The following is a 26,760-nucleotide window of genomic DNA, read 5'->3' as shown; positions in this document are numbered from 1 at the left end:
GATGGGCTCCAGAAGGCCACTGAGGCTGCTGCTTCTGGCCATGGGGTGTTGGTACCCTGCACCTTGCTCACACGGAGGTCACCCATTCAGACATTCCGGTTCTAAAGACAGTAGGTAGGTCGGTCTGGTAAGGGTGATGGCAGAGGGACCGCTAGGCCATGCTCTGCTGTGTCCTGGGGACTCGGCAGCTGTTTTTGTTTTGTGTGTGTTTGTGTGTGTGACAGAAGGATTAAATATCCATAGGAAAACAATAATTCAAATGCCTACTGTCTGCAGTTAAAACTGCTCTTGTACCCCAAAATGAATATTTATGTGTGTGTCACAACCAAAACAAAAACAAAGAGTGACGTCAAAGGCGTGACTTTCAACAATGGGAACTATGAACACTAACCCAGGATGTGTGAGATTTTTGACCTTTCTGATTCTGACCTGAGTTTGAGGTGTGTCTTGCAGGGTTAACAGACTCCAATGTTGTGTGCAGGAAGGTGTGGGAATGAGAGAAGAGCCCAGCAGTACCTGGGTCCTGGTCTCCCTCCTCCTCGGTCCCTGACCAGCACTGCGCCCACAGAACCTATGGGTTAGAAGATAATGAATGGGGCTGCAGGGAGCAGGGAAGGGAGATGTATTTATAAAAAGGCATCCAACAGTTCATGGCAAATTATGTTCTAGAAGCATCAGTCACTGGAAGAGAGAGGAAGGGAAATCACACTCTAGTACAGAGCACAGGAAGGTTCCCGGAGTGAGCGAAAAGGAAGAAGAGGGGAGACCTGAAAGTTTCATAGATTAAATCCACAAAGACAAAGAACAAAAAAAAAAAATAGCAGCTTTTTTTTTTCCTGTACAGACGTATAGATGAATATCTGAACCGTAAAAAAGTTATAAAAGTGACATTAAAGACGATGTGTATGCAAATGTTTCATGGTCTGACATAGAACTGAGAGAACCATGAAGAAGTCCTAGTAACAGAGACGATCTCAAAGCTTAGACTACTTGGATCCACTGCCTGCGCTGCTTCATGCTGCTACGGTGTCTCAATCCCTCCCCTGCACATCTGCATCAACAGCTGGGCTGCATCCCTGGAACCCTTTCGCATCTGCGTCCCTTGGGGGCCAGAAGGGGAAGGAGGCTGGCATGAGGACCACCTTGACCCACAACCTGACCTTCAGGCTTACTCATGACCGTCTCCTCCAGAATTCTTGGGGTGCTGTGGGTGGCGTAGGAGAGGGGAGCCAGCTCAGCCTTCCTCTTCTTCAATGAAGGCAAGTCCCGTCTTGCCCAGTTCTCCCAAACAATAACCTAGTTGTCACAAAACAACGAGACCCAGGGGGGTGTGGGCTAGAAGAGCGCGGCACGGCAGAGACATTGCCCGCCAGTGTGTCTCTCAAACGCTGTTATCAACTCGATGACAAGTTTCACCCCATGCCTCTGGACAAAAGGAAATCAGCGCAGGGAGCGCACGCGAGAAAAAAAAAATTAGGATTTTGGCAAAATTTGGCAGCATGAAAATGATAACAACCATGGATGAACAATGGCCCTTTGAAAATTTCAGATGACCCTAAAAAGGTTAAAGATACAGGTAAAAAATTCCATCTCAGTGTGTGCATTTTTTTTGTTGTATTTTTTGTTTTTTTTTTGTAAAGACCTACGGTGTCAGGCAGGTGTGTATGGGGTGAGGAGGAGCCCCAGGGATAGCCACTAAGTCAATCTGATTTTTTTTTTTTTTAAAAAAAGGCTTCCCAGCTGGGCTTTCGGCAAACATTTTTCCATTGTGAAGCAGAAAAAGGAGAAAGTGGAAGAGGAAGAGAGGGAGAGGAAAGAGAGGGAAGGCAGAAGAGAGAGAAAAGGCAGAGAATGAGGAGACTCAATTCTCGAGTGTCCTGTTGCTATTAAGTGTTGTCATTAAGGTTTGCAGAGGCCCATGTCAGTTAAGGGTTTGGGTAGGGAAATAAAAAGCTGCTTTTGCATATTGAAAAAAGGAAGGTCCCAAATGTGTTTACTGCAGAGAAGCCTTCTCCCGTGGGCAGCAATGGCAGTTCTGAAGATCCACTGAGGTACAGGAGGCTTGTGAATAGATTGTTACAACCTGCTTTCCCCGCCCACCGAGTGGGCGCACACGTCACTGTCTGCACGTGCTTCGGTGTCTGAGGATCAGCAGGTCGAAGACTGGGGCAGAGGCAAAGCCCTCTCATTGGCGCGTCCCCCGTTCATGTGAGCGTAAGGCTGTCTCTCATCAAAACTGGCGCGGAGAACCAGTACTCCAGGGCCCGGGCCATTCTCGGCCTTGTGTCCTGAGTGTCTTTCAGGCAGAGGCAGGGAGGCGGAGGAGGCCGAGGGGTCCAGCGGTACACTCTCCATGTTCTCGGGCTCCAGCTCCAGCTCCAGCTCCTCCGGCTCAGGAGGCTTGTTCTCCTCGCTGTAGTAGAAGGAGACCTCCTGAAAGCTGGGCTCCATCTCGTCCTTGATGCTGCCAATGATCTCCAGGAAGGAGGGCCGCATCTTAGGGTTATACTGCCAGCACATGCGCATCAGTTCAAACCTAAGGGTGTGAAAGAAAGGGCATGAGACGCAAGAGGCCTCTTGCTGAGGGCAGAACGGGCCGGCCAGTTGTACCACCTCTGCACCCCTGGCTTCTCATCTGGATGCCTGCCATGTATCTTCCTCAGAACCTGGGCCCAGCCACAGTGCCAAATCCAAACTCACTTCAAGTTTTGGTTCACGCAGAGTCTACCGTGACAGGGTCATATTAATGGTGGCGATGCTAAGACACACAACAACTTCCTTTCTGTCTGAAGCACCTCCTCCAGCCATGGTTCCAGAACTAGAATCAGGAAGACCCATTTCCCACTAATGAGGACCACAGCTTCCCTGACACCCATCATCCTCCGCACCCCTACCTAAGATATTTCTAAGCTTTTTCCTGGCACTAGAGGACTCCTGGCAGTCACCTCAGGAAGGAGGTGGCAGGGGTGCCAGACAGAAGGACCACACATCCCAAGCTTGCTATCTCAAGCCAGCACCTGTTTATTGCAGAGCCCTGCCCGCAAGATCTAGGCTGCCCCCAAGGAGAGTCCTAATAAGAACCTCAAGTCAGACGCCAACAAGTCAGGGAAAGCCCAGAGCACGAGTTTCTTCTACACGCAAGGCCCAGGTAAGGATACAGGGAGCTCGTGCTGCGCCTCCATCTCTCCCACAGGTCACAACCCTCCGCAAAGCCCTGAGTCACATGGACCAGCAGCCATCCATGACAGACGAGGAGGCTGCTCCTGCAGCTACCACCTTGACCGGGAAAGGCCTGGGTGTGGAGAGCAGAAGAAGCCTGGAGCAAGTGGAGCCCAGAGTCAGGGTGAACTGCTGACACGATCCCAATGCCCCAGTTCCACGGGAGGCGCTCAGAGATGATAAAGCCTTCCTGAGGTCTGAGTGCAAACGCTGACAGCGTGTGTAGGTGCGTAGACAGTAGTGTCACTTTCTCCGGCTGGGTATTTATGACCTGAAGACTGTTTCCCCGCAGAGATGGCTCCTACAGAGGTACACTAAACCTGCCTCCTTGTTTGGCTGTATACACGAACCCTGTTTTCTTGTTTGTCTGTATAAAACACGCCCAGTCCACCCAACCCAGCTTCTCGACATCCATGTGCGTGTCCTTTCTTCATTCCCTTGACGCCCCTAGTCAAGTCAGGGTTCTGGTACCCAAGATATAGAGACTGCTGCACCCAAGCTTTGCCAGATGGACAGGACACGGAGAAAGTAAGTCCAGGGGTGGTCACGCTCCTGAGCAGGGGTCACCAACCAGCCTTCATCCACAGGAGCAGAAGACCAAAGTACCTTCTACCTCTGTTCCTGGAGGAAATTCTGTTCTGTTTTAAAACCCCTGCCTCAACAGATGCCTTACACTAAGATCCACTAAACGGAACTTTACATACGCAGGAATCTCACAGAATCCCAAACTGGCCTCTAGCATTGCGTCGGGCTGATCGATGGAACCCTGGGTCACTTCTTTACAACAGGCCGTGCAAATAATCCCAGAGGGGAAAACCCATGCAGAAGCAGCCACAGGTAGGTCTAAAGTGGCCCATGGAGAAAAAGGCACTACTGCCTATCTGGAGGGCACTAACCTTAAGAGAGGGTGGACAAAGGTGAGCTGGAGGTCGTAGCTCCATCCGGAATTAAGCAGTCTAGAGGTCCAGGGGGGAAGCCAATTACAGCCAGGCCAGATGCAGCCTGAAGCCTGTTTTTGTAAATTGAATTCTACTGGAGCACAGCTGGTTATATATCACCTGTGGCTGTTTTTGATTGTTTTTGATTTATTTATTTTTTGAGACAGGGTCTCTCTGTGTAGCTCTGGCTGTCCTGAAACTTGCTCTGTACATCAGACTGGCCTTGAACTCACAGCAATCCTTCTGCCTCTGCCTGGGATTAAAGTGCTGGGATTAAAGGTGTGCCACCACCCAGCTCTACCTGTCGCTGTTTTTAAGCTCTGCTGTAGGTTGAGTAGTTAAAACAAAGGCTGTTTAGCGTACAGCCCTACAATATTTACCATCTATCTCTCTGGTGGTGAAAAAAAAAACCAACCCAGTAAAATGGCCAGTTCTTGTGTCAGAGGAGAACAAACTAGACCAATGACAAGGCCAACTAGTTATTGTCAATGGGACCGAATGATGGTCCTGGTGGTACATGCCAGGTTGCAGGTAAGAGCTTTGGCCACGGGGGCCACATTAGTTCTCAAGAGCCAGAGATAAAATTGTAAGCACCTCACTGTATATATAAGGAGAAAGCACCAACCAAAATATTTCATAATTTGTCTAAAGTCACACAGCTAGTGAGAAGGAGTAGGAATGAGGCTCTCTGTCGAACAATATAGCCATGCTTTAGTTACCTGAACAAGAGTAACCATGGTCCCACCAGGAGACTGCCCTCTTCTGGCAGTCCACAGGCAGCCAGATCTCATGGAAGGGTTTTGTTTGCATTGACTGCAGGCAGGTAGCATACTGGCCTATTCTGGTTAGGGGGCAGAGAAGCTGGTTCTCCCATGTCCCCATCATTTCCCCAAAAATTAATCAAAATGGGACGTAAATACAAGGAACTCGTCTCTGTGGCTGGGCTGCAGTTTCTTCTCTGGCTGACAGGCTTATCCCTGAATAGAAAAGTGCAACTGGGGGCAAGAACATGAGATATGTCTGGCTCCATGCCCTGCGGCCAGGGGTGGGGGGGTGTGGGGGCTGAGGAGGTGCCACCAGCAGAGCAAGGATGCGGTGACATCAGCACAAACAAGCCATGTGATGTCTCCTTTAAGTCGTTCCAGACTCCGTCCTTCCAGCGCTGCCCATAAAAGGAAGTCTTTTTGCTCTGTGCGATTTAAGACTTTGTTTTATACTCTTTCCATGAGAAAACTCTCCAGTAGACTCTGGGATTAATAAACTGGTGAAAGGCTTCTTCTAAAAAGCACAGTTTAAAGCCACTGGACGGCTCCAGTGAGTTGGAGCCGTGGTTTACAGAGCATGCCCCGCTTTGAAGGTATATACCCGACTCTCCCCTAGAAATGAGGGACGGTTCAGGTGGAAGTCCTGCCCTATCTCGAAACAGCTTCCACGGAGAAAGATCTATCCTAGGAGTATATGCACACTGTCATTTCCATACCCCTCTTGGCTCGTGAATCCCCAGCCACACCCCATGTCCTGAGCCGGACAGGCACTGGCACGCTGAGATGTGCTTGGTAGCTCATGTCTGTAGCATGCCTGCTGCTGAGTGTTAGTGCTGTAGCACCCAGTGATCAGACTTTAAGAAGGTCTTACAGGGCTGAGTGAATCTCCTTCTAGCATCCCCAAACAGCCAAGTCTGTTTTAGGGGCTACTTCTCACCTAGGGCCTGAAGAGGGATGCTATACAGCCCAGGTTCATGCCATGACTCACCGGGCAGACACTGTCATCTGCCTATCTGGATCCTACTCAAACAATTTATCTCTACAAAACCAGCCCAGGATTCCCAGAAACCTGGAGGCTTGAATCTGGGAGAGGGAAAATGCAAAAGTACTCAGATTGGACTGAGCATATCTCAGCTTCATCTGAGCTGGTGACGCGGAGCTGAAGTTCAAGTTCCTTCCTGAATCCTGAAGACGTGGCATGTGAGCTGTGGAGACGCTACTGGAACAAATGGCTCTGGCACCTGAGTTTTTGTGGCTAAGTTCAAATCACCATCCCATCCTTGAGCATTAGGACTGGGACCTGTTTCAGGGTCTCCAGGTTCCGTGAACTCTGGGACTAGCCTCTGACCTCAGCAGGGTTCACTGACAAATTTGTGTGCAAGGCACACCGAAATGCAGGGGTGTTGCTGAATATCTGTCTACACTGTGAAGATGTGTCTCTGCCTAAGGTGCCTTCTGACCAGATAGAGAGCTAAATGGCCAATTGCTAGACAGGAGAGAATAGGCAGGACTTCCAGGCAGAAAGGGAGGAATTGGGAGAAAGAATGTAGGCTTGTGATTTCGTCAGCAGACTCAGGACAAGTCAGATGTGCTGGACTAAGAAGAGATAACCGAGCCACGTGGCAGAACATAGATTAAAAAATTATGTGTTAGGTAAGTTATATGAGCTAGTTGGGAAAAAGTCTAAGATAAGACCATGCTTTTATAATTAATAATAAATCTTCGGGTCATTATTTGTGGGCTGGTGGTTCAAAGATAGCCTGACAAGACAGCTTGTTACACAGGGGTAATGAGGGTAAATGATGGGCTTTATATACAATTTAAACATGAAAACCACAATCCTGATCCCATCTCACAGTACTTGCTAGATTAATCCAAGCTGAGTCATGGCGCTGACACTCAGTTCAGGACACCCTGGGGTTTGATGGCAGCCTTTTCTCTAAGGCTAGAAGACTTTGTGATACTCAAGGCTGGACACTTGGCTACCCAGAAGCAACCTGGTTCACATGCAGGCACAACGAGGCCACGACATGGCCAGGGAGGGCTGTTCCTGCCTCAGAACCACACAATTGAAGCCCTTCCTCTACATGTGAGACCCAGCAGGTTTCCGACTCTCAAGGGTGTTCGTTTACTGCAACCAAAGAATTATTTCCCAGAGCACATCTTCTCATCAGTACCCCAGCAGATTCCGAAGCAGATTCTGATTCACGCCCCCTGCTGAAGCCAGCTTGTCTCCCTTACCCTGTTCCTTTCTTAGAAAAGAGACAAATCTGCCAAGGGGGTTCTGAATGGCAAAGCAGAAATGCCTCCCGAGTCAACCACTTCACACTCCGGAACAGCCTCTGTGTGTAAACTTCCTCCTGACTCTAGGCTGGGAACAGGAAGTCCACTGCCTTTCCCATGGCAGGTGGCCGCTTCCCAAGCATATTAAATTCATACAAAAAAGAAAAAGTCCAGTCAGCTGGAGATGGATCAACTTCAGGAGTCCCGTGAGTTTCTGAGACTAATGTTTGTCCCAGTGTAAAAGAAAAAAAAAAGAACAAAAACAAGGCCTCTCCTGTGACCAGCCTTCCCCACAGGAACATGACTCACACCTGCTCCTTTTGAACTGTTTCTCAGCTTGTGAAACACTATGGATTCTAGTATCCAAATCTATGCCGGCGTGGTACACCCTCATGCAAATTTCGGGGCCTACTGCATCCCTTAAACTTTGTCCTAAATACCGACTCATCTCACAACGCACTAGGATGAGCACTGCCGTACCACTGAGGTAAAAGAAAGTTGTGGGGGTGCCATGAGCAGCACTTAGTACCCACAGAGCTGCTCTTGGTAGTACCCCAGCATCGTGTAAACCTTCTGAAGTCAGCTGAGAAAGGACACCGAGGCAGCACTCTTTCTTTGAAGACGTCAGGGCATGCAATGGGCAAGCCAGTGGCTCAATACGGCCTGCTGCCTACTCCACTTTGTAAGGCCCTTCTAATTAAGAGAGCTTTCACAGTTGCAGACAGTTGTGGGGAAACAAACCAACCAAACAAACCAACCCCAAACAGGAGTATTCTGTGGGAAGGAAATGGGAGAAATTCAAATTTTAACATAAAAAAATATATCAAGTTTTAGTTGGGCACCACTGACACACGCCTGTAATGCTAGCTTGCGTCAGGGGGTGCTGAGGCAGGAAGACTGTCTTGAGTACCAGGCAACCAGGGCTACATTCTCCTTCTCAAAGGTTCTATACTTGCTGGTTTCTGTGTCACTGTATCACTGTGGCAGAGCTGAGGGGTAAGAAAGAGTGAGCATAGAGTCCACAGCACCACAAATACTCTCCAGTCTGTGAGAGAAATTTCCTCAGTCTATGTGGAGGCCCATAGAGGAGGCACAACCTTACACGGTGCAGACACACACCCGTGTTCCTACCGGACCTCAGTCCTGCAACTGCAAGGTGCTAACTCCTGCACACCATCTGATGGTGCCTCGTGTGGGACTAGGCTGGCCCACACCTTGACTTCAACTTCCGAGGATCCTAAGCACGGTCCCTAGCCCCTCTGTGTGGCGTTCCTGCCCACTGTCCACACACCCAGGACATCTGTACCTCATCTCACCATCCGAGGCTCCATGCAAGACTGTGCTTTGCTGAGGAAGACTAGGCAGGTATCTTTTGTACAGACATAAAGAAACTCGGCAATTCCCCGGCATTCTTTCACAAGTGAAGCTGAACCTGTTTTGAAAAGCGTTTCTAGAAGACTCCTACACTGGTCTTGACAAATCAGTGGGAACCTCCCTTGATGTTTACCCCCGAGACACAGAACAACAGCTGAGCCCTGCCTTAAGGCGTGTACATCAAAAACAGGTACCCTGCTACCAACCTGTACCCGACTAACCAATCAGAATACTTTCTTATTCCCCTTGGAGACTCATTCTGGGAAGGACCATTCTCTTGACCCAGTGAGCCTCTACTCAAGAGGCTACAAATAACAGTTGGATGCTGAATGCCCTACACCAAGGCCCATATGTGAAAAGTTTTGTCCCCAGCTTGGCAACACTGGGGACCCTTTAAGAGGTGGAGCCTAGTAGGAGGGTGCCTTCAAGAGGATTCTATCAGGACTGCAGCCCTTTAATGGCTGTTTTTCTCTTTCTACCCACAAAGTGAGAATCTCTGCTCTTTCCACTGTAACAGCTGCCTCACCGCAAAAGCAATGGAACCCAAATTAGGAGCTGATGCAAATATTTCTCCTGGTAAGCTGATTATCTTGGAGGCATTTTTGGAAGCCACGCTGACCAAACACTGAGACATACGTGGTACCATGGGTATACTGCTATCACATGGCAACTCTAACTGCTGCAGGATTTTGTTTTACCAGAAGCAGAGACAACAATTTTGCCAACACCCTAGGGGGGTGTGCACAGGAGAGTATGCCCAAAGAAGGATGAGCTCAACCTTGCTTCTGGTCCATGCGACTCACAGGAACAGAGCAGAAAGCAGATGGTTTGTGACCTGGTGTTGGGCTATCTGAGGTTTAGACTCTTAGTGCAAGAGAGTGACTCTTGACCACAAAGCTCCGCGTGAACCTGCTCTACAGACCTGTCAGGTTTGCCAAGGGCTTGGGAGAGCTCTTCAATCTGGCTTAACAGTAATAACTGCTGCATTATTGCTTTAAAAATTAAACTGTTCATGTAAAAGATGATCCAGGATTGCTATTGTCCCATACTTCACAGAGAAGGGGTGGGGGGGGGCTGAGAAACCACGGTGCAAAGTGCCAATCAACACTCAACACTGGGGGACTAAGGAACATGGGATGGAAATAAAGCGTTGTACAAAGTCACGGAACCAACAAGTTTATCTCCAGCAATAAAGATAGGCCCACTCTCTTCTAATGCTTCCCTATACCCACAGGAAGAGAGGGAATGGCTCTAGAGTTACTAATCCTAAGTGGCTCAGGAAATACATACAGCATGTCAGGGCAGTTGTCCGGCTTGTCCAGAAGGCCGCCCTCCATGACGAAGCGAAGAACTTGCTCGTTGGACAAGCCTTGATATGGCTGCTCAGCCAACGTGGCAATCTCCCAGAGGACGACCCCAAAGGACCTATGGGAGAAACAAAACACGAGTAGCTAAGGAAAAGATGGGCAGGATCGTGTCCCGTTCCTTGTTAGCATTTCTCCAACCCCCGGTGCTAACAAGGTGTCCTCAATGTGGTGACAGCACTCTGTGTGTCAAACCAGCTACTTGACTAAGTGTGGGATACCTGGCCTTCTCTGTCCCTGCTGATGCTCCCTGTAGGGCCACTGTAGCCCAGGAGGCATGGCTGAGACAGCTGAGGTTACAGGGAGTCTAGCATCCCTCACAGTTTCAACTTCAGCGCCAGGTCCCAGTCTGGTCATTCGCTTGGGACAGCTAAACATCGTCTATCTCCTTAGGGGATTCTTTTCGCCACAGTTTAGAGAGTTCTATGCTAATGGTTCTCCACACCACTGCAAAGGAGGATCTACATGGAGTTCTTAAAATCGATGAATATCGGGGCTCCCCAGAGCAGTTCTGATCTGACAGGTGTGGTGCAGGGAACTGGCTCTTGGAATATCTAAAAGTTCTGTAGGATCCTGACTCGGACAAGGAAAATGAAAACCCATCCCTTACAGAACTTAGGAGCCACTGGCTGGGGATGCAGCTGTGTCAGGTAGGGAACTGGGGTGAGATGCACTGGTCCACAGTGCATGTCACAGTTAACAAAGAGTCCTTTGGTAGGGATGCTGGCTGAGGTATAAACTCAACAGGCAGAGCAGTAAAGGAACTCTACCATGTGTGTCTGCCCCATCAGACTACGGGAGATCCATGCATGCAGAAACTAGACAGGTAACAAGCTGATATTGTCAACTGCAGCGAGAATACACCTCAGAGAGAATCCCTGCCTTTGCCAAATTCTCCCTGGCCTGTTTGCTCTCACACTTGGGCTGTGTGAACGCAATAAAGCCAAGTCAACACAAAACTTGGGATGGAAACCCTCCGGGGGCACACAGAAGAGCCTGGGGCCAACATTTTCCACTTAGCCTAAGCTGAAGCAGGAAACCTCTGATTGAATCATAATGTTTGGCTTTGCTGCTTCAGCTCTCTTCTATGAACAAAAGGTTTTTGTACAAATTGATACCAAGCAATGTTAAGACAGAAATAGAACCTCAGCAGTCAGACCCAAGGTTCTTTTGAACTAGCAGTGACTAAGACTTAGTCTTCAAATAGTACAAAAGATCCAAAAAAGCCACTCTGCAGTGAAATCATGGTTCTGAAAACCCTGGGCTCAGAAAAATGGGTTTCCTCTCTACTTCAGTCATGGACCCTGCCTTCCACAGCCTACGTGGCCACATCAGAGATAGCCTTTGGAGGCTGCAGCGCTCACCCTCATGTCTGAAATACGGCCTGAGACAAGCAATGATATATATGGTTTTTCTGTTTTGTCAACTGCAGGCTGGTCTTGACAAGGTTTTCTTCCAGGCCAACTTCCCTTGTTTCTAATGCTTTCCCTGGAGCCCCTCAGGCTCCTAGACATTCAATTAGCTTGGCCCTGAGCACTGACTACATTTTCTAAGGACTCAGCATGGCTCCAGATTCGCCTGAGATTCTCTCAGGCAGCCCATTCGCAGCCCCGTGCTCCACACCAGTCTGCTAACATGGAGGAGGTGACGACAGAGCACAGAACAAGAGAGAACAAAGCTGTCTAGAGACAGGCTGGCCTGCCTGCCCTTCTGAGGGAGGGGGCCGGTCCCTGGAACATTTCCACAGAAGCTCAAGTAACAGCTGTGATAGTTGTAGTAGATAGGATTCAGGGCTTGGCTTGACTTGATGGTCCCTCCTGATGCCATGTTGCTAAGGTCTCCTACAAAGTTAAACGAAAACTCCTTGAAATTATTTTGAATTTTTGCCTACTTAGGACTTTTGACTGTGAATTCATTCTTAAAATGTCTGCCATTCTCCTAAGAGGCACAGCTCCAGTTAGAGCTGAGAAACAGTTTACAGATTCCAATGTCCTTGCTGTCTTCAGCTGTATGCTCAAAGGCTGGGCTGAGAAAATATCCAAAGCACTGTCAATGCCTTAGCATTCAGGGGAACAAATTCCAAATGCCTTTCCTGTTGGTCTGTAACGGCTGTGTAGTCAGAGTGGAAAAGATGGGCGGGGAGCACGCTGCATGCCCCTCGCTATAGCTTGTATTGACAGCTGCTACCCAGGACTGGGGCAGAAGGAGTCTGAGGGAGAGTTCACTTTTATTTCTTATGCTGACTCTGTTTTCCCACCCCGCAAGCTGACCTCAGAGCTTCGAGAAGCATGAAGCCCAGAACAAACAGATGCAAGTGTTGGCCCTAGGCGTGCCCTCTCCTGCCACCTCATCTCAACACGGAGCAGAGTACTCTGATTTGACAGAGGAGAGGTGACCTCGGATGGGCTAAACTGCAGCGCGGGCTTCATCCCTGCGTCGGGAAACAACCAGGCTGTGCTGGGTCGGATTCAAATGCTATTTCCAATTTGCACCTGTCTTCCAAATAAGATACAAGGCTCTTGACAGGGAAAGGTTCACGAGGCTAAAATAATGATGTCAGTCACTACTGGGATGGTTCCTCCATGCGGTCATCGGCGGCTGGAGTAAACAACCACCTTTTCTGTAACACAACAGCAACGGGATCTCCCGAGAGGAGAGCCAAGACACTTGCTGACATTCGAGGAGGGGGACGTGCCAGAGCTCTCGCCTGCCAAGAACTCCAGTTGTATTTTGGAACCTGATGACCTCTAAACAGCGTTTCCAAGGAACCGCAGTAAACAGTACTACAGAGAACTTTTAGCACCGCTTGGCTGGTGTGCATCCACCACAGATGCTTTTATTACTAAGGAAGATGCTTTGGGTCAGCAGAGATGGATGTCCATGGGGTGCGTCTGTGCCAGACACGAGATGGGACCAACAGGAAACCACAAGCAAGACCCTGAAGTTTGGGGTTTAAATAAGGCACTGCCTGAGATCTGAAGGTTCAAGCAGGTGAGGCAGGAGAGGCAGGAGCACACACACAGTACTAACCTCCTAAGAGTGAGAAATAGAAGCGAAGGCTTAGACGTTTGGTATTTCTTTATTCCTTAGAAAAATCAGTATCAGCTAAAAAGGGAAGGGAATGTTGATTCCACACATGCCTTGGAGTCCCACAAATCCCCTTTTGTTTTAATGGACTCCACGCAGGAATATCTCAAAGATAAAGGGCTATGGGAGCACTGAACGCTGCGCTCAGGCTGGTAATAAAGTGACAGCGAACGGAGACCAGGAAGAGTAGGACCCAGGAGCCTGAATCAGAAGCTGGAGGGTCCAGGCTAGCCATGTGGGGAAACTTTCTTACCAGACATCTGAGTGAGTAGTGAAGACTCCATCCTTGAGGGACTCGGGAGACATCCAACGCACAGGCAGCAGCCCCTTCCCTCCTTTCCGGTAATAGTCTGTCTCGTAGATGTCTCGTGTCATACCGAAATCTGGAGGGTGCAGAGAGGATGCAGTTACTCAGCTGACCAGGTCTTAGGGCAGCAGCAAAGGCGATGTGGCTGTCCTAGCGGGGGTCCTTGGCCTTCCTCTACATTCAAGGCAAGACTCATTCTTGTTGCCCTTTGAAGAGGCTTAGCATGACCGTTTGTAATCTTATAAGGTAGACATAGTAGGACAAGATCAGTCAACTAAAGACATCTCTGGGCTCAATAGTTTATAATCTGGTTCTGCATTTAAAGTGAGAGGCAGTTTGCAAATTACTGAATATTATGGTTTATCAAGAAACTATATGCTGTGCAGACCAAGGATGAGGGGCACGTAGTTTTAAAGCCTGACCAAATACACTAGAAGATGTGAACCTCACGGACTTGGTAGCATGGCTCTGCCGCTGAGGAAGAGGCCTTTCACCCCTTAACAGGGGAGAAGATATTCGGAGTGACAACTCACGAAGGTGAAAGGACATAGCGAGCGGGTGAGATGCTCTTCACCAGGCTCCTGGAGCTATTACCCAACACCTTTTCCCAACACAATATTCCCACTCATTTTTGAAAATGTCTTCCACTTTCTGAGTCTCCTGAAGGTGCCACATAACAATGGTTGATGGCAGGCTGGCTTTATAATCTCACATTATTGTGTCTTCATCCAATTTTGATTTTCCACTCAATCACACCACCACCCCTTTCTCACATAAACCCTTCCATTCTCCTTCCCGGGAGGAAGAGCCGCTCTACTTTAAACATGTCCCGTCACACCTCTAAGTGGGGCCACAAAGAGGTCACAAAGGCAGAGCAAACCCCACCAGAACCAGAGGCTTCTTGGATGTTAACCAACACTGTTGACTTGCACTGTTTACAAACGACTGGCTGCCTCCGGTGAACTGACTTAGGGTGTGTCATCCCCCCCCCCCCGAGATGGGGGCACTGGGGGACACTGAGGAACACGCCTGAAGAGGAAAAAGGAAGTGCTCAAGTCTCATCCCTGAATTAATCCAGCGACATGCAAATGAGAAGATCTGCTTTGACTTGCATGAAAAGGGGAATTCTAGAAAACAATCTCTCTTCCTAAACGCAAAAGAAAAACAGAACAACCCCTACCTTCCTAAACACACACACACACACACACACACACACACACACACACACACACACACACACAAAATTTAATTCTAGAAAGAAAAAAAAAACATCACAAGTACAAGACAAACTATCCTCATAAATACGCCATATGGTTAAACAGCAAATATAATTCTTACTGATTTGGACTGAAAATGGCAAGAAACACAAGAATTTTTCTCTACTCTAATCAAAGTGGGACGAAAGCAGCCTTAACTGAGGTTCTGCCTGTGCGCATGGAGTCCGGGATGGGATGAGGACAAGGGCACTGGCTTGCTGTCTACACCAGGTTCTTCATGCTTTCAGAGGTGGAGAAACATGTCCCCCAAATGGAAGGCAGCCATTCCAGGTCACTCAGGAACACAGTGGTTTCCTCTGAGATGTAAAACAGGGTCCCCTCCCTACACATAAGTGTGGGAATAACAAGCAGGAAGGATCACAGAGGCTGGTAGGAGGATGAGTTTTATCTAGAAGCTCTGGGGCAGGAGAGCTGCCTCTTGGCAGCTGCCCACCAAGCTGGGTTCCCAGGGTTCCAAAAATGAGTGTGCAAGTCCAGGGACAGATATGCTGGGGGGGACAAGACTCTGAGTAACTCCAGTGACTGATGTCAGCTCTATAAAACGGCTGCATGCGAACACCCGTGCAATCAAAGCAAAATGAGGACGGACAGCTCTACTTTGGGTATCACTGTAGAGAAGATGTTCATTGCTCACTTACGAGACTAAAAAGTTCATTAAAAAAAAAAATCACTGCAAGGGTTGAGGCAAGCAAAACCTTTTTAGAACACATGTTCAAGAGGTGGCCAAAGGCAGTGGCTGAGAGATTTTGCTACTGCCCCTCCGCTCCTTCTCAGGAGGAACACATGGTATGAACCGAACTGCTGGCCTACCACCGTAGGAGGGTAAAGGCCTGGCACATGCATGTAGTTTCCTAGGCAACTTTGTCACTATCTACTTTTTAATTTTTTTTAATTATTAAAAGTCAAAAACAAAGCCAAGCCGAGGATGGTGGTGGCGGTTGTGGCACACACCTTTAGACCCAGCACTCGGGAGGCAGAGACAGGTAGGTCTCTGTGAGATCCAGGTCAGCCTGGTCTACAGAGTCAGTTCCAGGACAGGCGCCAAAGCGACACAGGGAAACCCTGTCTTAAACAAACAAACAAAACAGACCAAAAAAGAAAAAAAAACCCAAAACCAATCAAACAAAAACAAAACAAAAATTCAAAGCCAACAGCTAGTCAACTGGAAGGCTACGCAGAGTCTCTAGCCAGTGACCGGAAATACAGCCCAATCAGGGTTTTATGATCACAGTTTTATGTTGGTAGCAACAAAGGGTCAACAGGTAGGCTGAGCAGCTAAGGTCATGGTGTGAAGTGCTATGTGTGACAGAAAGGTCAAGAGCTTGGAGCTACCACTGGGGGATGCAGCTCAGTGGTAGTGTTTAACTAGCCTACACGAAGGTCCTGGGACGTTTCTGGTAGTAGGAGAGGAGGGGATACCTCTGAGCTGACCAGTGTGTCAAACTAAGCCTTGCTCTCCTCTCACCTCCTGTGGACTGATATACCTACCTTAGCATCACCATTACCCCACATAGGAGCTTCACCATAGGGGCACTGCCTCCTGGGAACCTCACGGGCCTATCTAGAGACAACGTTCTTTGTAAGCTAAGGAACTTGAGGGGGGACTGGATGCTGACTTTTATCCTCAAACCAAAATTACTCGAGGAAGCATACTGTCCTGATTATTTATGTAACTCACATTCTACCCGAGAACCAAGGCCCCTATTTGGACCACCATGTTAAGGGGTTCTCAGGATGAGAGCTAGGAATAGCCAATCACACTGACTATATGCATTCTTTGCACTCAGGACACGCCATTGTACCTCTGGAGCATACTGAAAACCTCTCCAGGGGCAATCTAATCACTGCAAAGGCCCTAAAGCACCTCGAGCTTGGTTTCTGCTCCAATCAGGAAAGCAAAGGACACACCTCCAATTTTGACTGTGAAATCTTCAGCCACCATACAGTTCCGAGCAGCAAGGTCTCTGTGGACAAACTTGTTGGCATTGAGGTACGCCATGCCGTCTGCAATCTCTCCAGCCATCTGGATCATCTTGCTTAAGCTCGGAGGAATCAGGACCAGATTATTCTGCTGCAGATTAAAAGACAAGACAAAACATGAGCATCTGGGACTTTTTTTTCCCTACCTGCACGTTTATTCTAGAGGTTGCAAATCCCTGTTTATTTAATCTGAGCACCACAGGTCATCTGTAGGGAGTCAGGTCTTGCTCAGAAGGAACATATCATTGCTGAGCTCTGGGGTCACCTGCTTGTGATAAAATCACAGGCTTGCTCCCTGACCATATCACAGGGGGGCTAGGAGAAACACCGATTAGCAGTCCTTGGGACCACTGTTACCTTTTTGCTTCTCTTTTTCCACCCCACCCTCATGTATGCATGTACTTGAATGCGGAGGCCTAAAGCTGATGATGGGAATTGTCTTAAACTGCTCCACCGTTTTTCACTGAGGCAGGCTCTCCCAGTCAAACCCAAAGCTGGTCAACTAGTTTACGTCCCTTTGACTTCCACAATCACAAAGTGCCAAGGGAGAGGAAGGACAGCATAGGAAGGACACATGGAACAAACGAGCTTCCTAAACGGGCACCGCATGCTTGACTTCCCATGTAAGCTGCCAGGAGCTATTTGTCTTCATCAAGTACAGAGATATGAAGACAAATGCTCTCATCATGGACTATTGTTTTCTATGGGCACTGAGGGCAACTGAAGTTCAGATGGAGTTCACCTTGAAGGGGACCAAGGTCAGTGACCAGCAGCATGGACAAATATCCTGTTTTGCAGAGGAGGACAAGCCAAGAGACCTATGTCCAATCTCTGTGGTGGTCTAAATAAGAATGGCTTTCACAGACTCATAGGGAGTGGCATCATTGGAGGTGTGGCCCCGTTGGAAGAAGTGTGTCACTGGGGGTGGACTTTGAGGTTTCAGAAGCTCAAGTCAGGCCTAGTGGTTCACTGTCTCTCCCTGTTGCCTGCGGATCCAGATGCAGAACTCCCATCTACCCTCTCCGGGACCACGTCTTTCTGTGTGCCACTATGCTGTCCACCGTCACAACAATTTACTAAACCTCTGAACTGTAAGTCAGGCCCAATGGAACGCGCTCCTTTGTAAGAGCTGCTGTAGTCATGGTGTCTCTTCACAGCAACAGAAACCTTAAAACAATCCCCAAATCAGGCATGGTAAACAAAGAGAACCAACTACCTCAAGGTGTAGGCAGACATACACACACACACACACACACACTCTCTCTCTCTCTCTCTCTCTCTCTCTCTCTCTCTCTCTCTCTCTCTCTCTCTCCTCCAAGGCTCCCTGTCACCCTAGCCCCATGTGTAAAACCAATCATGATCCCACAGTTTAGACACTAACTAGTTTGTGTGTCTGTTATAGTGCAGTAAATGATGCCTTGGTTTTCCTAACTGCAAAGTCAGTCCCCCCCATACACCCTGCAAGGTTCCCTGTCACCCTAACCACATGTACAAAAACCAATCATGATGCCACAGTTTAGACACAAACAGCTGAGTAAGAGCTCAGTTATTGTGCCTTGGTTTCCCTAACTGCAAAGTACCTGGCACAGCACCGTGAAGTCACCTCACTTTCCAAAGCCCTATACATCACTCTCCTAAGTTATTTTGAGAGTCACAGGAAAAGCATGACAAGGCTTTGAGATCATACTATCTGGGCTGCTCTACCCAGGTCCCATGGGACTCTAGCCACGAAGAACACTCTTGCCCAGGGTTGCTAAGTTCTCACGGGATGCCCGAATCTAGAAACCAGGTAACAGCCCTATAGCATGGCTAGGAGTACTTTCCACATTTGAGGCAGACTTGGTGGAGCTCATTATTTATTTATTTAAACATTTTTACTTGGATTCAGGGTCTCCTACCTCTAATCCAGACACAATGTTTCCAGCATCTGGAGGAAGCCTGAATCACCCATTTCTTTTACACAGGTGCTTCCCCCTCTCACACTGTCTTTACATATGCAGGACAAAGTAGGACCTCTGCAGGTGACAAGGATTTAGGCTCCTAACACATACCGGACTATGATCAACAGGACACGGACACTCATGTGAAAACCATCAACCAAAGGGACTCAGTTATATTCAGAGAAAGGCTGACTTTCTGTCAGTTCGTGATACTACACTGTCATTTTTTTTCTTCACCTCAAGAGAGTAGAAATCTTTAATTTGGTTATAGCCCCCTAAGACGAGCACACATCCATACACTTATCAATGCAAATGCCATTGGGGGAGAGGTAGAATATACTGAAGCTGGAGCATGCACACTGAAGGTAGGGTATAGGCAACAAAGCTAGTGTGTGTATATGCTAAAGCTAGGACACACATGCAAATACTTTTTTTTTAAATTCTGAGATGAGTTAGAAAGGCAAAATTTAGATCTGATGAATTTAAAGGTAAGTCCTGAAGAGGGCTTTAATAACTCACCTTATCTCTCTAAAATGATTTTATTAACATTTTACGTATATGGGTGTTTTGCCTGCATGCATGTTTGTGCAACACTTGCAAGAGTGGTGTTCATGGAGGCCGGAAGAATGGTAGTTACAGTCAGTTGTGAGCTGCCATGTGAGTGCTAGGAATCCAACCAGGGTTCTCTGGAAGAGCAGGCAGTGCTGTAACTGTTGCTTAGAGACATCTCTACAGAGGAAAACTGAGGCCCAGAGGCCACTCACAGTTGCCTGAGGATTGGGGTTTTATTCTGTGGCAGAATTAGGACTGAAAGGAGCTATGTGCTTCCTGGTGTTAAGAGGCACCTCAAAGGATCACTCTCCAGGCACCTATGGATTATGCTCTTCTTCTGTAGACTGGGTATTAGTGGGGCAGGAAAAAGGCTCCGCCAGGACCTATGCTGGGAGACACAGGCTGGTAGAGTTACCAACCACGCACTCAGAGCTCTGGTCCATACTCAGTCCTGTGGCTCTCCTCAAACCCCAAAAGTACAAGCTAAAAGTAAATGAGGGCGTTTGTGACCACGGACTCAGAACTAAAACGAAGGAACTGTCACTTTGGAGATGTTTACTTTGTAAGGGAAAAGAGAATGGGAAGAGAAACGGAAGCAGGAGGAAAAGGGGGGGTTCCCTCTGGAGAGGATACAGGGAGATAAGCTGCTCACCCAGAAGTCCTTAAGCCAGGGTCAGAGAGGGGACATCAGAACCACTGAGGCAGCCCTATAAAAGGCAGCTGGCCCAGGCAGTAGTTCTCAACGTCTGCCTACCAGCTTACTCTCAGAATTAAGGACTGGTAAATCAGACTTACACATGCTAAGAAGCTGGCTGGGGGTTAATACAGAAGGCGGAAGACTCCACTGTGACGAATGACAATCGACACAGGACCTTATTAGGTTTACAATGTGAAATTTTCAGGTTTTCACTAGGCTAAGTAGAGGTCATGTACCTGGGATGATTATCATTTAAAAGTCAAAGAAGGATACTGGCTAATCATCAGGACTGAGAGGCTGGAGCGGAGTTTGAGAAGTCTCCGAAGCAGAGTGGGGGTAAGGGAGGGAGAGCAGCACTTGCCATCAAGGTAAGGGCAGCATGCTCATGAGAGAGAGAGAGAGGGAGGGAGGGAGGGAGGGAGGGAGGGAGGGAGGGAGGGGCAGGCGATGGGTTACTTGGTAAAACTGGGTCAAGGCACCGGCCAGCCTAAACACTGAACTTAACTAAGCAAGCATGAATACCACCCTGGAGTGAAGATGGGACACTCTCTGAGGACCACAACAAGAGAAAATTCATGCTAGGTGGAGCCAAGTCTATTGCCAAGTCAGTATTGGAGGCCATTCGGGGTGAGTGCAAAGGCTGTGGGAAGGGTTGGCCCTAATATATCCTAGGACTGGTGGGGGCTGTCATGAGATACAGGCAGGGGTAGAGGGAATACAGAAACAAGAGCACAGAGATGCTTGAGGTGGACTGCGTGGGATCCAAAGACAGATAAGATCTTCTCACACAGATTCTAGCCCGCCTGGATCCAGGCTGAGAAGTAAGGGGATTTAAAAACCCGTATCCTACAAGGGAGCTCTTGATGGAAACGGAACAGGGAAGGTTAACGCGGCGAGAATCAAAACTGACCTCCACTTCTGGCCTTAGAGACCGAAGATAACTTTTGAGATCCCCACGCGTCATTAGTTCCATGATGACCAGGGTGGGCTGGCCTTGGGACACCACACCCAGCAAGCGAACCTGGAGGAATCAAGAAGAGAAGGATTCAGAGGGGTAGGGCATCCCATAGGATGACCATGCCTGTTGGAACCGTGTGGTGCCGGGGCCTGTGGCCAGGAGCAGAGTTCTGGTGAGAGGGTGAGGCCTCCACCTCAAAGGTCTGTGGGCCACAGGAAGGAAAGTAACAGGGAAAGTGTCCACTGGGTAGAAGGCAAGGCAGCAAGCCCAGCGTTGGGGCTGAGGGCACAGAAGGAATGCTTTCTGTCCCTGTCAGACACTCTCTTACCACGTGGTGACAGTTGAACTCCTTCATCACCGAGGCCTCGTTGAGAAACTCGATTCTTTCGCGCATACTTGCAGCCTCATTCACCGTCTTGATGGCTACTCTGGTTTCAGGTTCATCCTTGACCACACCCTTGGCCACTCCTTCATAGACCATCCCGAAGGACCCTTGTCCAAGCTCCCGGTTCATGGTGATCTTCTCTCGTGCGACCTCCCATTCATCGGGCACATACACTAGGGAGTAAGAGATGGAGATTGGAACAGGCATGGAAACAGCCCTTACACAGACTAGAGAATAGAAGATGCTGTTCCGTAAAACCCACAGAGGAAAGTGTCAAGGCACAATACAGTCAAAGACAGACACGTTGAGGGTGGTACCAGAATCTAAGAACCTGAAGGAAACAAAGAAACCAAAGACAGGAAGGAAAGAAAGCAGTGCTTCCCTTTTTCCTTCCCTAGAAAAAAAAAAAAAAAAAAAGCCCAGCCAAACAAAATAAAATAGCAAATTAACCCTAAGAGATGAAGTAGGAATTTTTGCCCATCTTCGTCAAGGCATTAAAATGAATGTCAGAAAGAGAGAGCAGAGGGGGGAATGGATGGGAAGGTAAAGGTCCAGAGTGTGTGTGAGGACATTTTTTCTCCTTCTCAGATGAGCCTAGAGGTGAGAAGCCTCTTCTTCACGGACTCTCGACTTATGCTAGTCAACAGAGCATCTGACACCAAGGCTGGCTTTTTGAGACTTTGAATATGGCTGCTCCAAATGATGCATGCTGGAAGTAGAACATCCACCCTAATTCAAAGACTTGTTTAAAACAAGTAAACAAAACAAAACAAAAAAAGATAACCTTTAGAAGTTCCCCCCACCCCCCCTTCAGACAGGGTTTCTCTGTGGCTTTGGAGCCTGTTCTGGAACTAGCTCTTGTAAACCAGGCTGGCCTCGAATTCACAGAGATCTACCTGCCTCTGCCTCCTGAGAGCTGGGATTAAAGGCATGTACTATTACCACCCGGCCCTTTAGAAGCATTTTTATTTATTTATTTGAATGTTGACAGCCTTAGCTGTCCAGGAACTCTCTTTGTAGACCAGGCTGGCCTATTTTTATTTACTTGTATATGTGAAACAAATCAATCTCTTTCTTTCAGTGTGTGTGTGCGCGCGTGCGAGCGTGCACGCGTTCGTGTGCGATACAGTGTTTGGATGCCTGGGGAGGCCAGATAACAGTGCTGGATTCTCTGAAGCCAAGTTATAGATGGTTGTGGGCCTCTTCATGTGAGTGCTGGGAACTGAACCTGAGTTTCTCCAGAAGATCAGCAAGTATTCTTGACAACTAAGCCATTTCTCCAGCCTTGTATTACAAAGACTTGGTTAAAAATACGTTTAAAAAGATTACTTTTATAATAAAACTGATGTATTAGGGTTAAATAAAAAATACAACTAATTTATTTATTCCATCAGCTTTGTTTTACACTTAAAAACGTAACTACTTGTCAACAGTGGTAGCACTTGCCAATGAGTCCATGCCAGCACTTGGGGGATGGAGGTTAGAGAGGGGCTTGTTACTTTGAAGACAGCTTGGACTATGTTTCCAAAAGTCAAGGGGACATGTCAGGGACGACTTAGTGCATGGACTCTTAGTGCATGGACCTCATCCCCCTCTTTCCACAGCCATGTTGGACAAACCCAGTATGGCGGAGATGGAGAAACTCAGCGCAACAAAACTAAAGCAGGCAGAAACTCCAGAGAAAACTCCTCAGCCTTCAAAAGAAATGACAGAGGAGCAGAAGTGAGTGGGAGAACTGTAGAGGAGCGTGCTGCAGGAATGCCGTGGGTACCACAAGCACTGCCTGCCTGCTTCCCTCTGGAAGCTGCCAAGAGGAGGGAGCACACGGGAGTGACCACACTGCCCATCTCACAGCAAAGAAGGGAGAACTAGTGAGGATGGAGACCGTGCCTGCCTTGCCCATCTGAGTGGAAGGAGAATGCGCATGTTGATGAAGGAAGAAACAGGGTGGGAGGTAATGAAAACTATCGTGGAACTCTAAAGCTTAAAGTGCCCTGCAGACTATAAAATGCCATTTAATCCCAGCACTACTGTTGTGCTGTTCAAGTGATGTGAATTACTGGAATGCATAGTGTTTCTAAAAAAAAAAAAAATCAGTTTTTATATACGAGTGTTTTGCCTGCATGTGTGCACGTGCCTGCGTATGTATACAGACAATGCCTGAGGAGGACAGAAATCTACATCAGATCCCGTGGAACTGGAGATACAGATGGTTGTGAGCTGCCGTGGGTGCTGGCAATCACATCAGGGTCCTCTGGAAAAGTAGCCAGTGCTTTTAACTCCTGAGTCATCCTCTTTAGACCCAGAATGTATAAATTTTTAAAAATAAAAGTTTTAAGCATCTAACCAAAGAAATAAAACTAAACCCAGAGGTTGTAGCTCCGTAGTAGAATGCCTGCCTAACGAGGGAGAGGCTCAGGATCCCACTGCAGGGGATCTCTAGAGAGACAAGTGGGGTCTGGGACTGAGGAGGACTTTGGCCTGGACTCTGTAACCTCCGTGACCTCGCTGACAGGAACCTGAACAGAATTCTTTCTCCAGCTTCCACTGTTGGTTATATCTGATCTGGTTTGAGAAAAAAAAAATAAACGAATAATTTTAGGAAGAAAAGACGACGAGAAAGAAAAAGAAAAGAAAGCTAGTAAGAAATCATACACAAGCGCCGTTACACAACTTCAGTGGGTAGAGTGAGAACTGAAATCATATTAAGCTAACACATGGGATCTGTAAAAAGAATACCCATCCCACTAGAACCATCATCAAGCATGGACACTGACAGCCCATCTAAAGGAGGATGGCCAGCGGACACTGCCTCGAAGCAAGAAGGAAGTCCTGGTTCAGACGAGACTTGGAAGGGAATTGTGGCTGTGTTTGCTTTGATGCTTTCAGATGCTGAGCTGCAGTTGGAGGCGAGAGGCCACTAGCAGGCTACCATAGCATTCTAACACCCTCATATGACAGGCACTTACCTTTAAGCGGTGCCTGAAAGGGAGGATGTGTATTATAAATCTGATGTTGGGAACAACACCAATTTATATTCTGAAGACCGTAACATATACATTTGTAGTGGTCTGAATAGGAAGGAACCCCATAGGCTCATAGATTTGAATGCTTGGTCATTAGGGAGTGCCACTACTTGACAAGGATTAGGAAGTGTGGCCTTTTTGGAGGAAGTATGTCCCTGAAGGTGGCTTTGGGGTTTCAAATGCTCAAGTCAGGCCCAGTGTCTTCCTCTTTGCCTGCTGCCTATGGGTCCTGAAGCAGAACCCACAGTTACTTTCCAATACCATATCTGCCTGCATGTCATCTTGTTTCCCACCATGACGGTAATGGATTAAACCTCTGAAACTGTAAGCAAAGCCCAATTAATTGCTTTCCTTTTAAGAGTTACTGTGGTCATGGCGTCTCTTCACAGTAACAGAACACTGATTAAAACATCTATTTTGGGACAGAAATTCTCTAGATAGTTCAGGCTTGACTCGAACTTGCTGCCCTTGAATTTACAATTTTGCTGCCTCAATCTCAGCGCTTGGATTACAGTGTACTTGGCTCCTATGCACATTTTTGTATCAGATCATTACAATGGCACACACAAGTCTGGAAATTTCTTAACAAGAATTCTGACCTCTATCGGACTCGGATAGCTTGTGACTCCGCAGAGGCTGATCTTGTTTAAGAGAGCACAGGAAATAAGGTCTTTATAATCTCTCAGTAAGGATGGGGGTCCCTGTCTCCATTTATTATCTTCAAGGATCCAGGCTAGCTGTTAGTGCGCATTAACTACGTGGCTTGCCGTAGAACATGGAGTTAAAGCCAACCGCATCCATTCCTTGGGAGGTCCTTGAAGCTAATGCCCTCAAACCCTTTTCTAAACTCAATCCAGCACTGACTTTAGCCAGCATACCTCAGCTTCAGCAGGCACAGTGGTTCCTAAGTGCACACAATATTATCAGCACTTTCCTGCAGGGGATTCTTAGTGCACTCTTGACAGCAGCGACATGCAGATTAACTTCGGGGAGAAAGAAGTCTGTAAGTACCTCTGATCTGCAATGTCACTGTGTAGCTCTTTGAGGGAAATGACTGTGGCTGGAGCTTGTCAAAAGGACAAATAAGTTCAGATGAGGTGACAATGTTCTCACCTGTTGGCCTGAGTGGGGACAAGTTTTTTCTTGCTTTGTTTTGAAGGACAGCAAGACTATTTCTCTAGCCGCCCCCCTCCCACACCATTGCTATTTTACAAAAGCAGTTACTGGGCTGGACACCATGGCTGTGTGCTTCAGCTACTTAGGAGACAGAGGTGGGTGTGAGGCTCACTTGAGCCCAGGAGTTTGAAGCTAGCCTGTGTAACATAGTAAGGCTCTGCAGGAAGGCCTTGCCTCCAAAAAGGAAAGTTCTTTATATAAACAGTGCACGCGGGACTTCTTGATTTTGCTTGTTTGCTTGTTTGTTTTTGGTGGTGTGGGGAGAGAGCCTGGGTTCTGGTAGGCAAATGTTCTACCACTAAGCTACATATCCAAACCTGCTTTGTTTATTTTTAAAGGAGGAAGATCTTTTCCATAAGTGACTACGCTCTTAAGGTGGTACACATCCTTCTACGGTATTTTCTATGCTTTACAGACACAAACATACGCATGTACGCCTGTTTAAAAAATAACTCCATGAGACCTTTGGTAAACAGAAATAACATCGTTATTCTGCACCTGATTCAAATTCAGAAGAGGCTGTTTTTGATTGGCTTTACTATAAACATAATTCAGTTAGAAATGATTAAAGAAACCATAGTAAAACCGTACAGATTTACACAGGGCTTTTACCCAAGTGTTTCTCTGTTTTTGTATTTGAACAGGGAAGCCATTCAGAATAATCCTGTTTCTTTTCTCTTGCACATCTACTTACATTTCTGCAGCGAGAAGGCAGAACATTTTCCCCTGAAGGCATCCACCACACTCGCACCCCTGTGCATTCCCTGCCAGACCTGTTACAGCTTCCCTCCCTGCCCTGGCAACCTCAGTTTTTTTCCCAAACACCACCTTATCAGAATTCAGGTGGAGGGGCTGGGGATGCCCCCTCTTCCTGACTTCCTACTGTTCGGTTGTGTGAGCCTGAACAAGTCCTTCTCAGAGATTCTTTCCTTGCCTGCATAGGATAGGTGTGAGAAACGCTACAGGGGCTTAGCGAGGAAATGGGATAGTTTTTGGAAAGGCCACCAACTTAAGGATAGCATTACAGGACTTCTCCCCAACTTAGCTGAAACGTCTGAAGTTAGGCACTAGGTAATAAAGAGACAGTTAAAAAGACAAAAGAAGAAATAACCAGTAGGTACAACTGAGGTTCCAAGTCAGAGCCATTAAATTAAATAGCTTTCATTTACTGCTAAGGGGAATATAAATGGGGTAAAGGCTGTACAACCCCAGTCAGGACAGAATAGCAGAGGGATTCCAAGATCATACATAGCTACATAGCCCTGACTGATACGGGAAGAACTGGAGCCCGGCCCGAGCTGAAGCCACGCCGCACTCCAGGTGAGCTGCACCTCATCTTCTAACGAGAAGGATAGCAGTTAGAAGGTTTCTTTCACTCCGCTGTACCATGTCAAGCAATTGAGTGAACCCATGTCTAGTCTACCTTTAAGTAC

The 26,760-nt window shown here is 47.8% G+C and overlaps 1 protein-coding gene across 2 annotated transcripts in view; it reads right to left on the bottom strand.

Annotated features, from left to right (window-relative positions):
• Positions 1-1,634: 1,634 nt before the first annotated feature.
• The window catches only part of Igf1r (insulin like growth factor 1 receptor), a 267,729-nt gene continuing 242,603 nt past the window's right edge, over positions 1,635-26,760 (bottom strand). The window contains exons 16-21 of one of the 2 annotated variants that reach the window (XM_075952901.1): positions 21,069-21,298; positions 20,693-20,803; positions 16,522-16,684; positions 13,283-13,412; positions 9,869-10,003; positions 1,635-2,536 (exon numbers count right to left, since the gene is read on the bottom strand). In XM_075952901.1, coding sequence (XP_075809016.1) covers positions 2,149-2,536; positions 9,869-10,003; positions 13,283-13,412; positions 16,522-16,684; positions 20,693-20,803; positions 21,069-21,298 — 1,157 coding nt within the window. In that variant the 3' untranslated portion in view covers positions 1,635-2,148. The remainder of the gene's footprint in view (positions 2,537-9,868; positions 10,004-13,282; positions 13,413-16,521; positions 16,685-20,692; positions 20,804-21,068; positions 21,299-26,760) is intronic. The other variant, XM_075952902.1, reaches the window with a different exon arrangement.

Source organism: Microtus pennsylvanicus, chromosome 18 (genome assembly GCF_037038515.1).
Source record: "Microtus pennsylvanicus isolate mMicPen1 chromosome 18, mMicPen1.hap1, whole genome shotgun sequence".
Lineage (NCBI taxonomy): Eukaryota > Metazoa > Chordata > Mammalia > Rodentia > Cricetidae > Microtus > Microtus pennsylvanicus.
The sequence above is the reverse complement of the archived record's forward strand: the minus strand, read 5'-3'. Positions and strand labels throughout refer to the sequence as shown.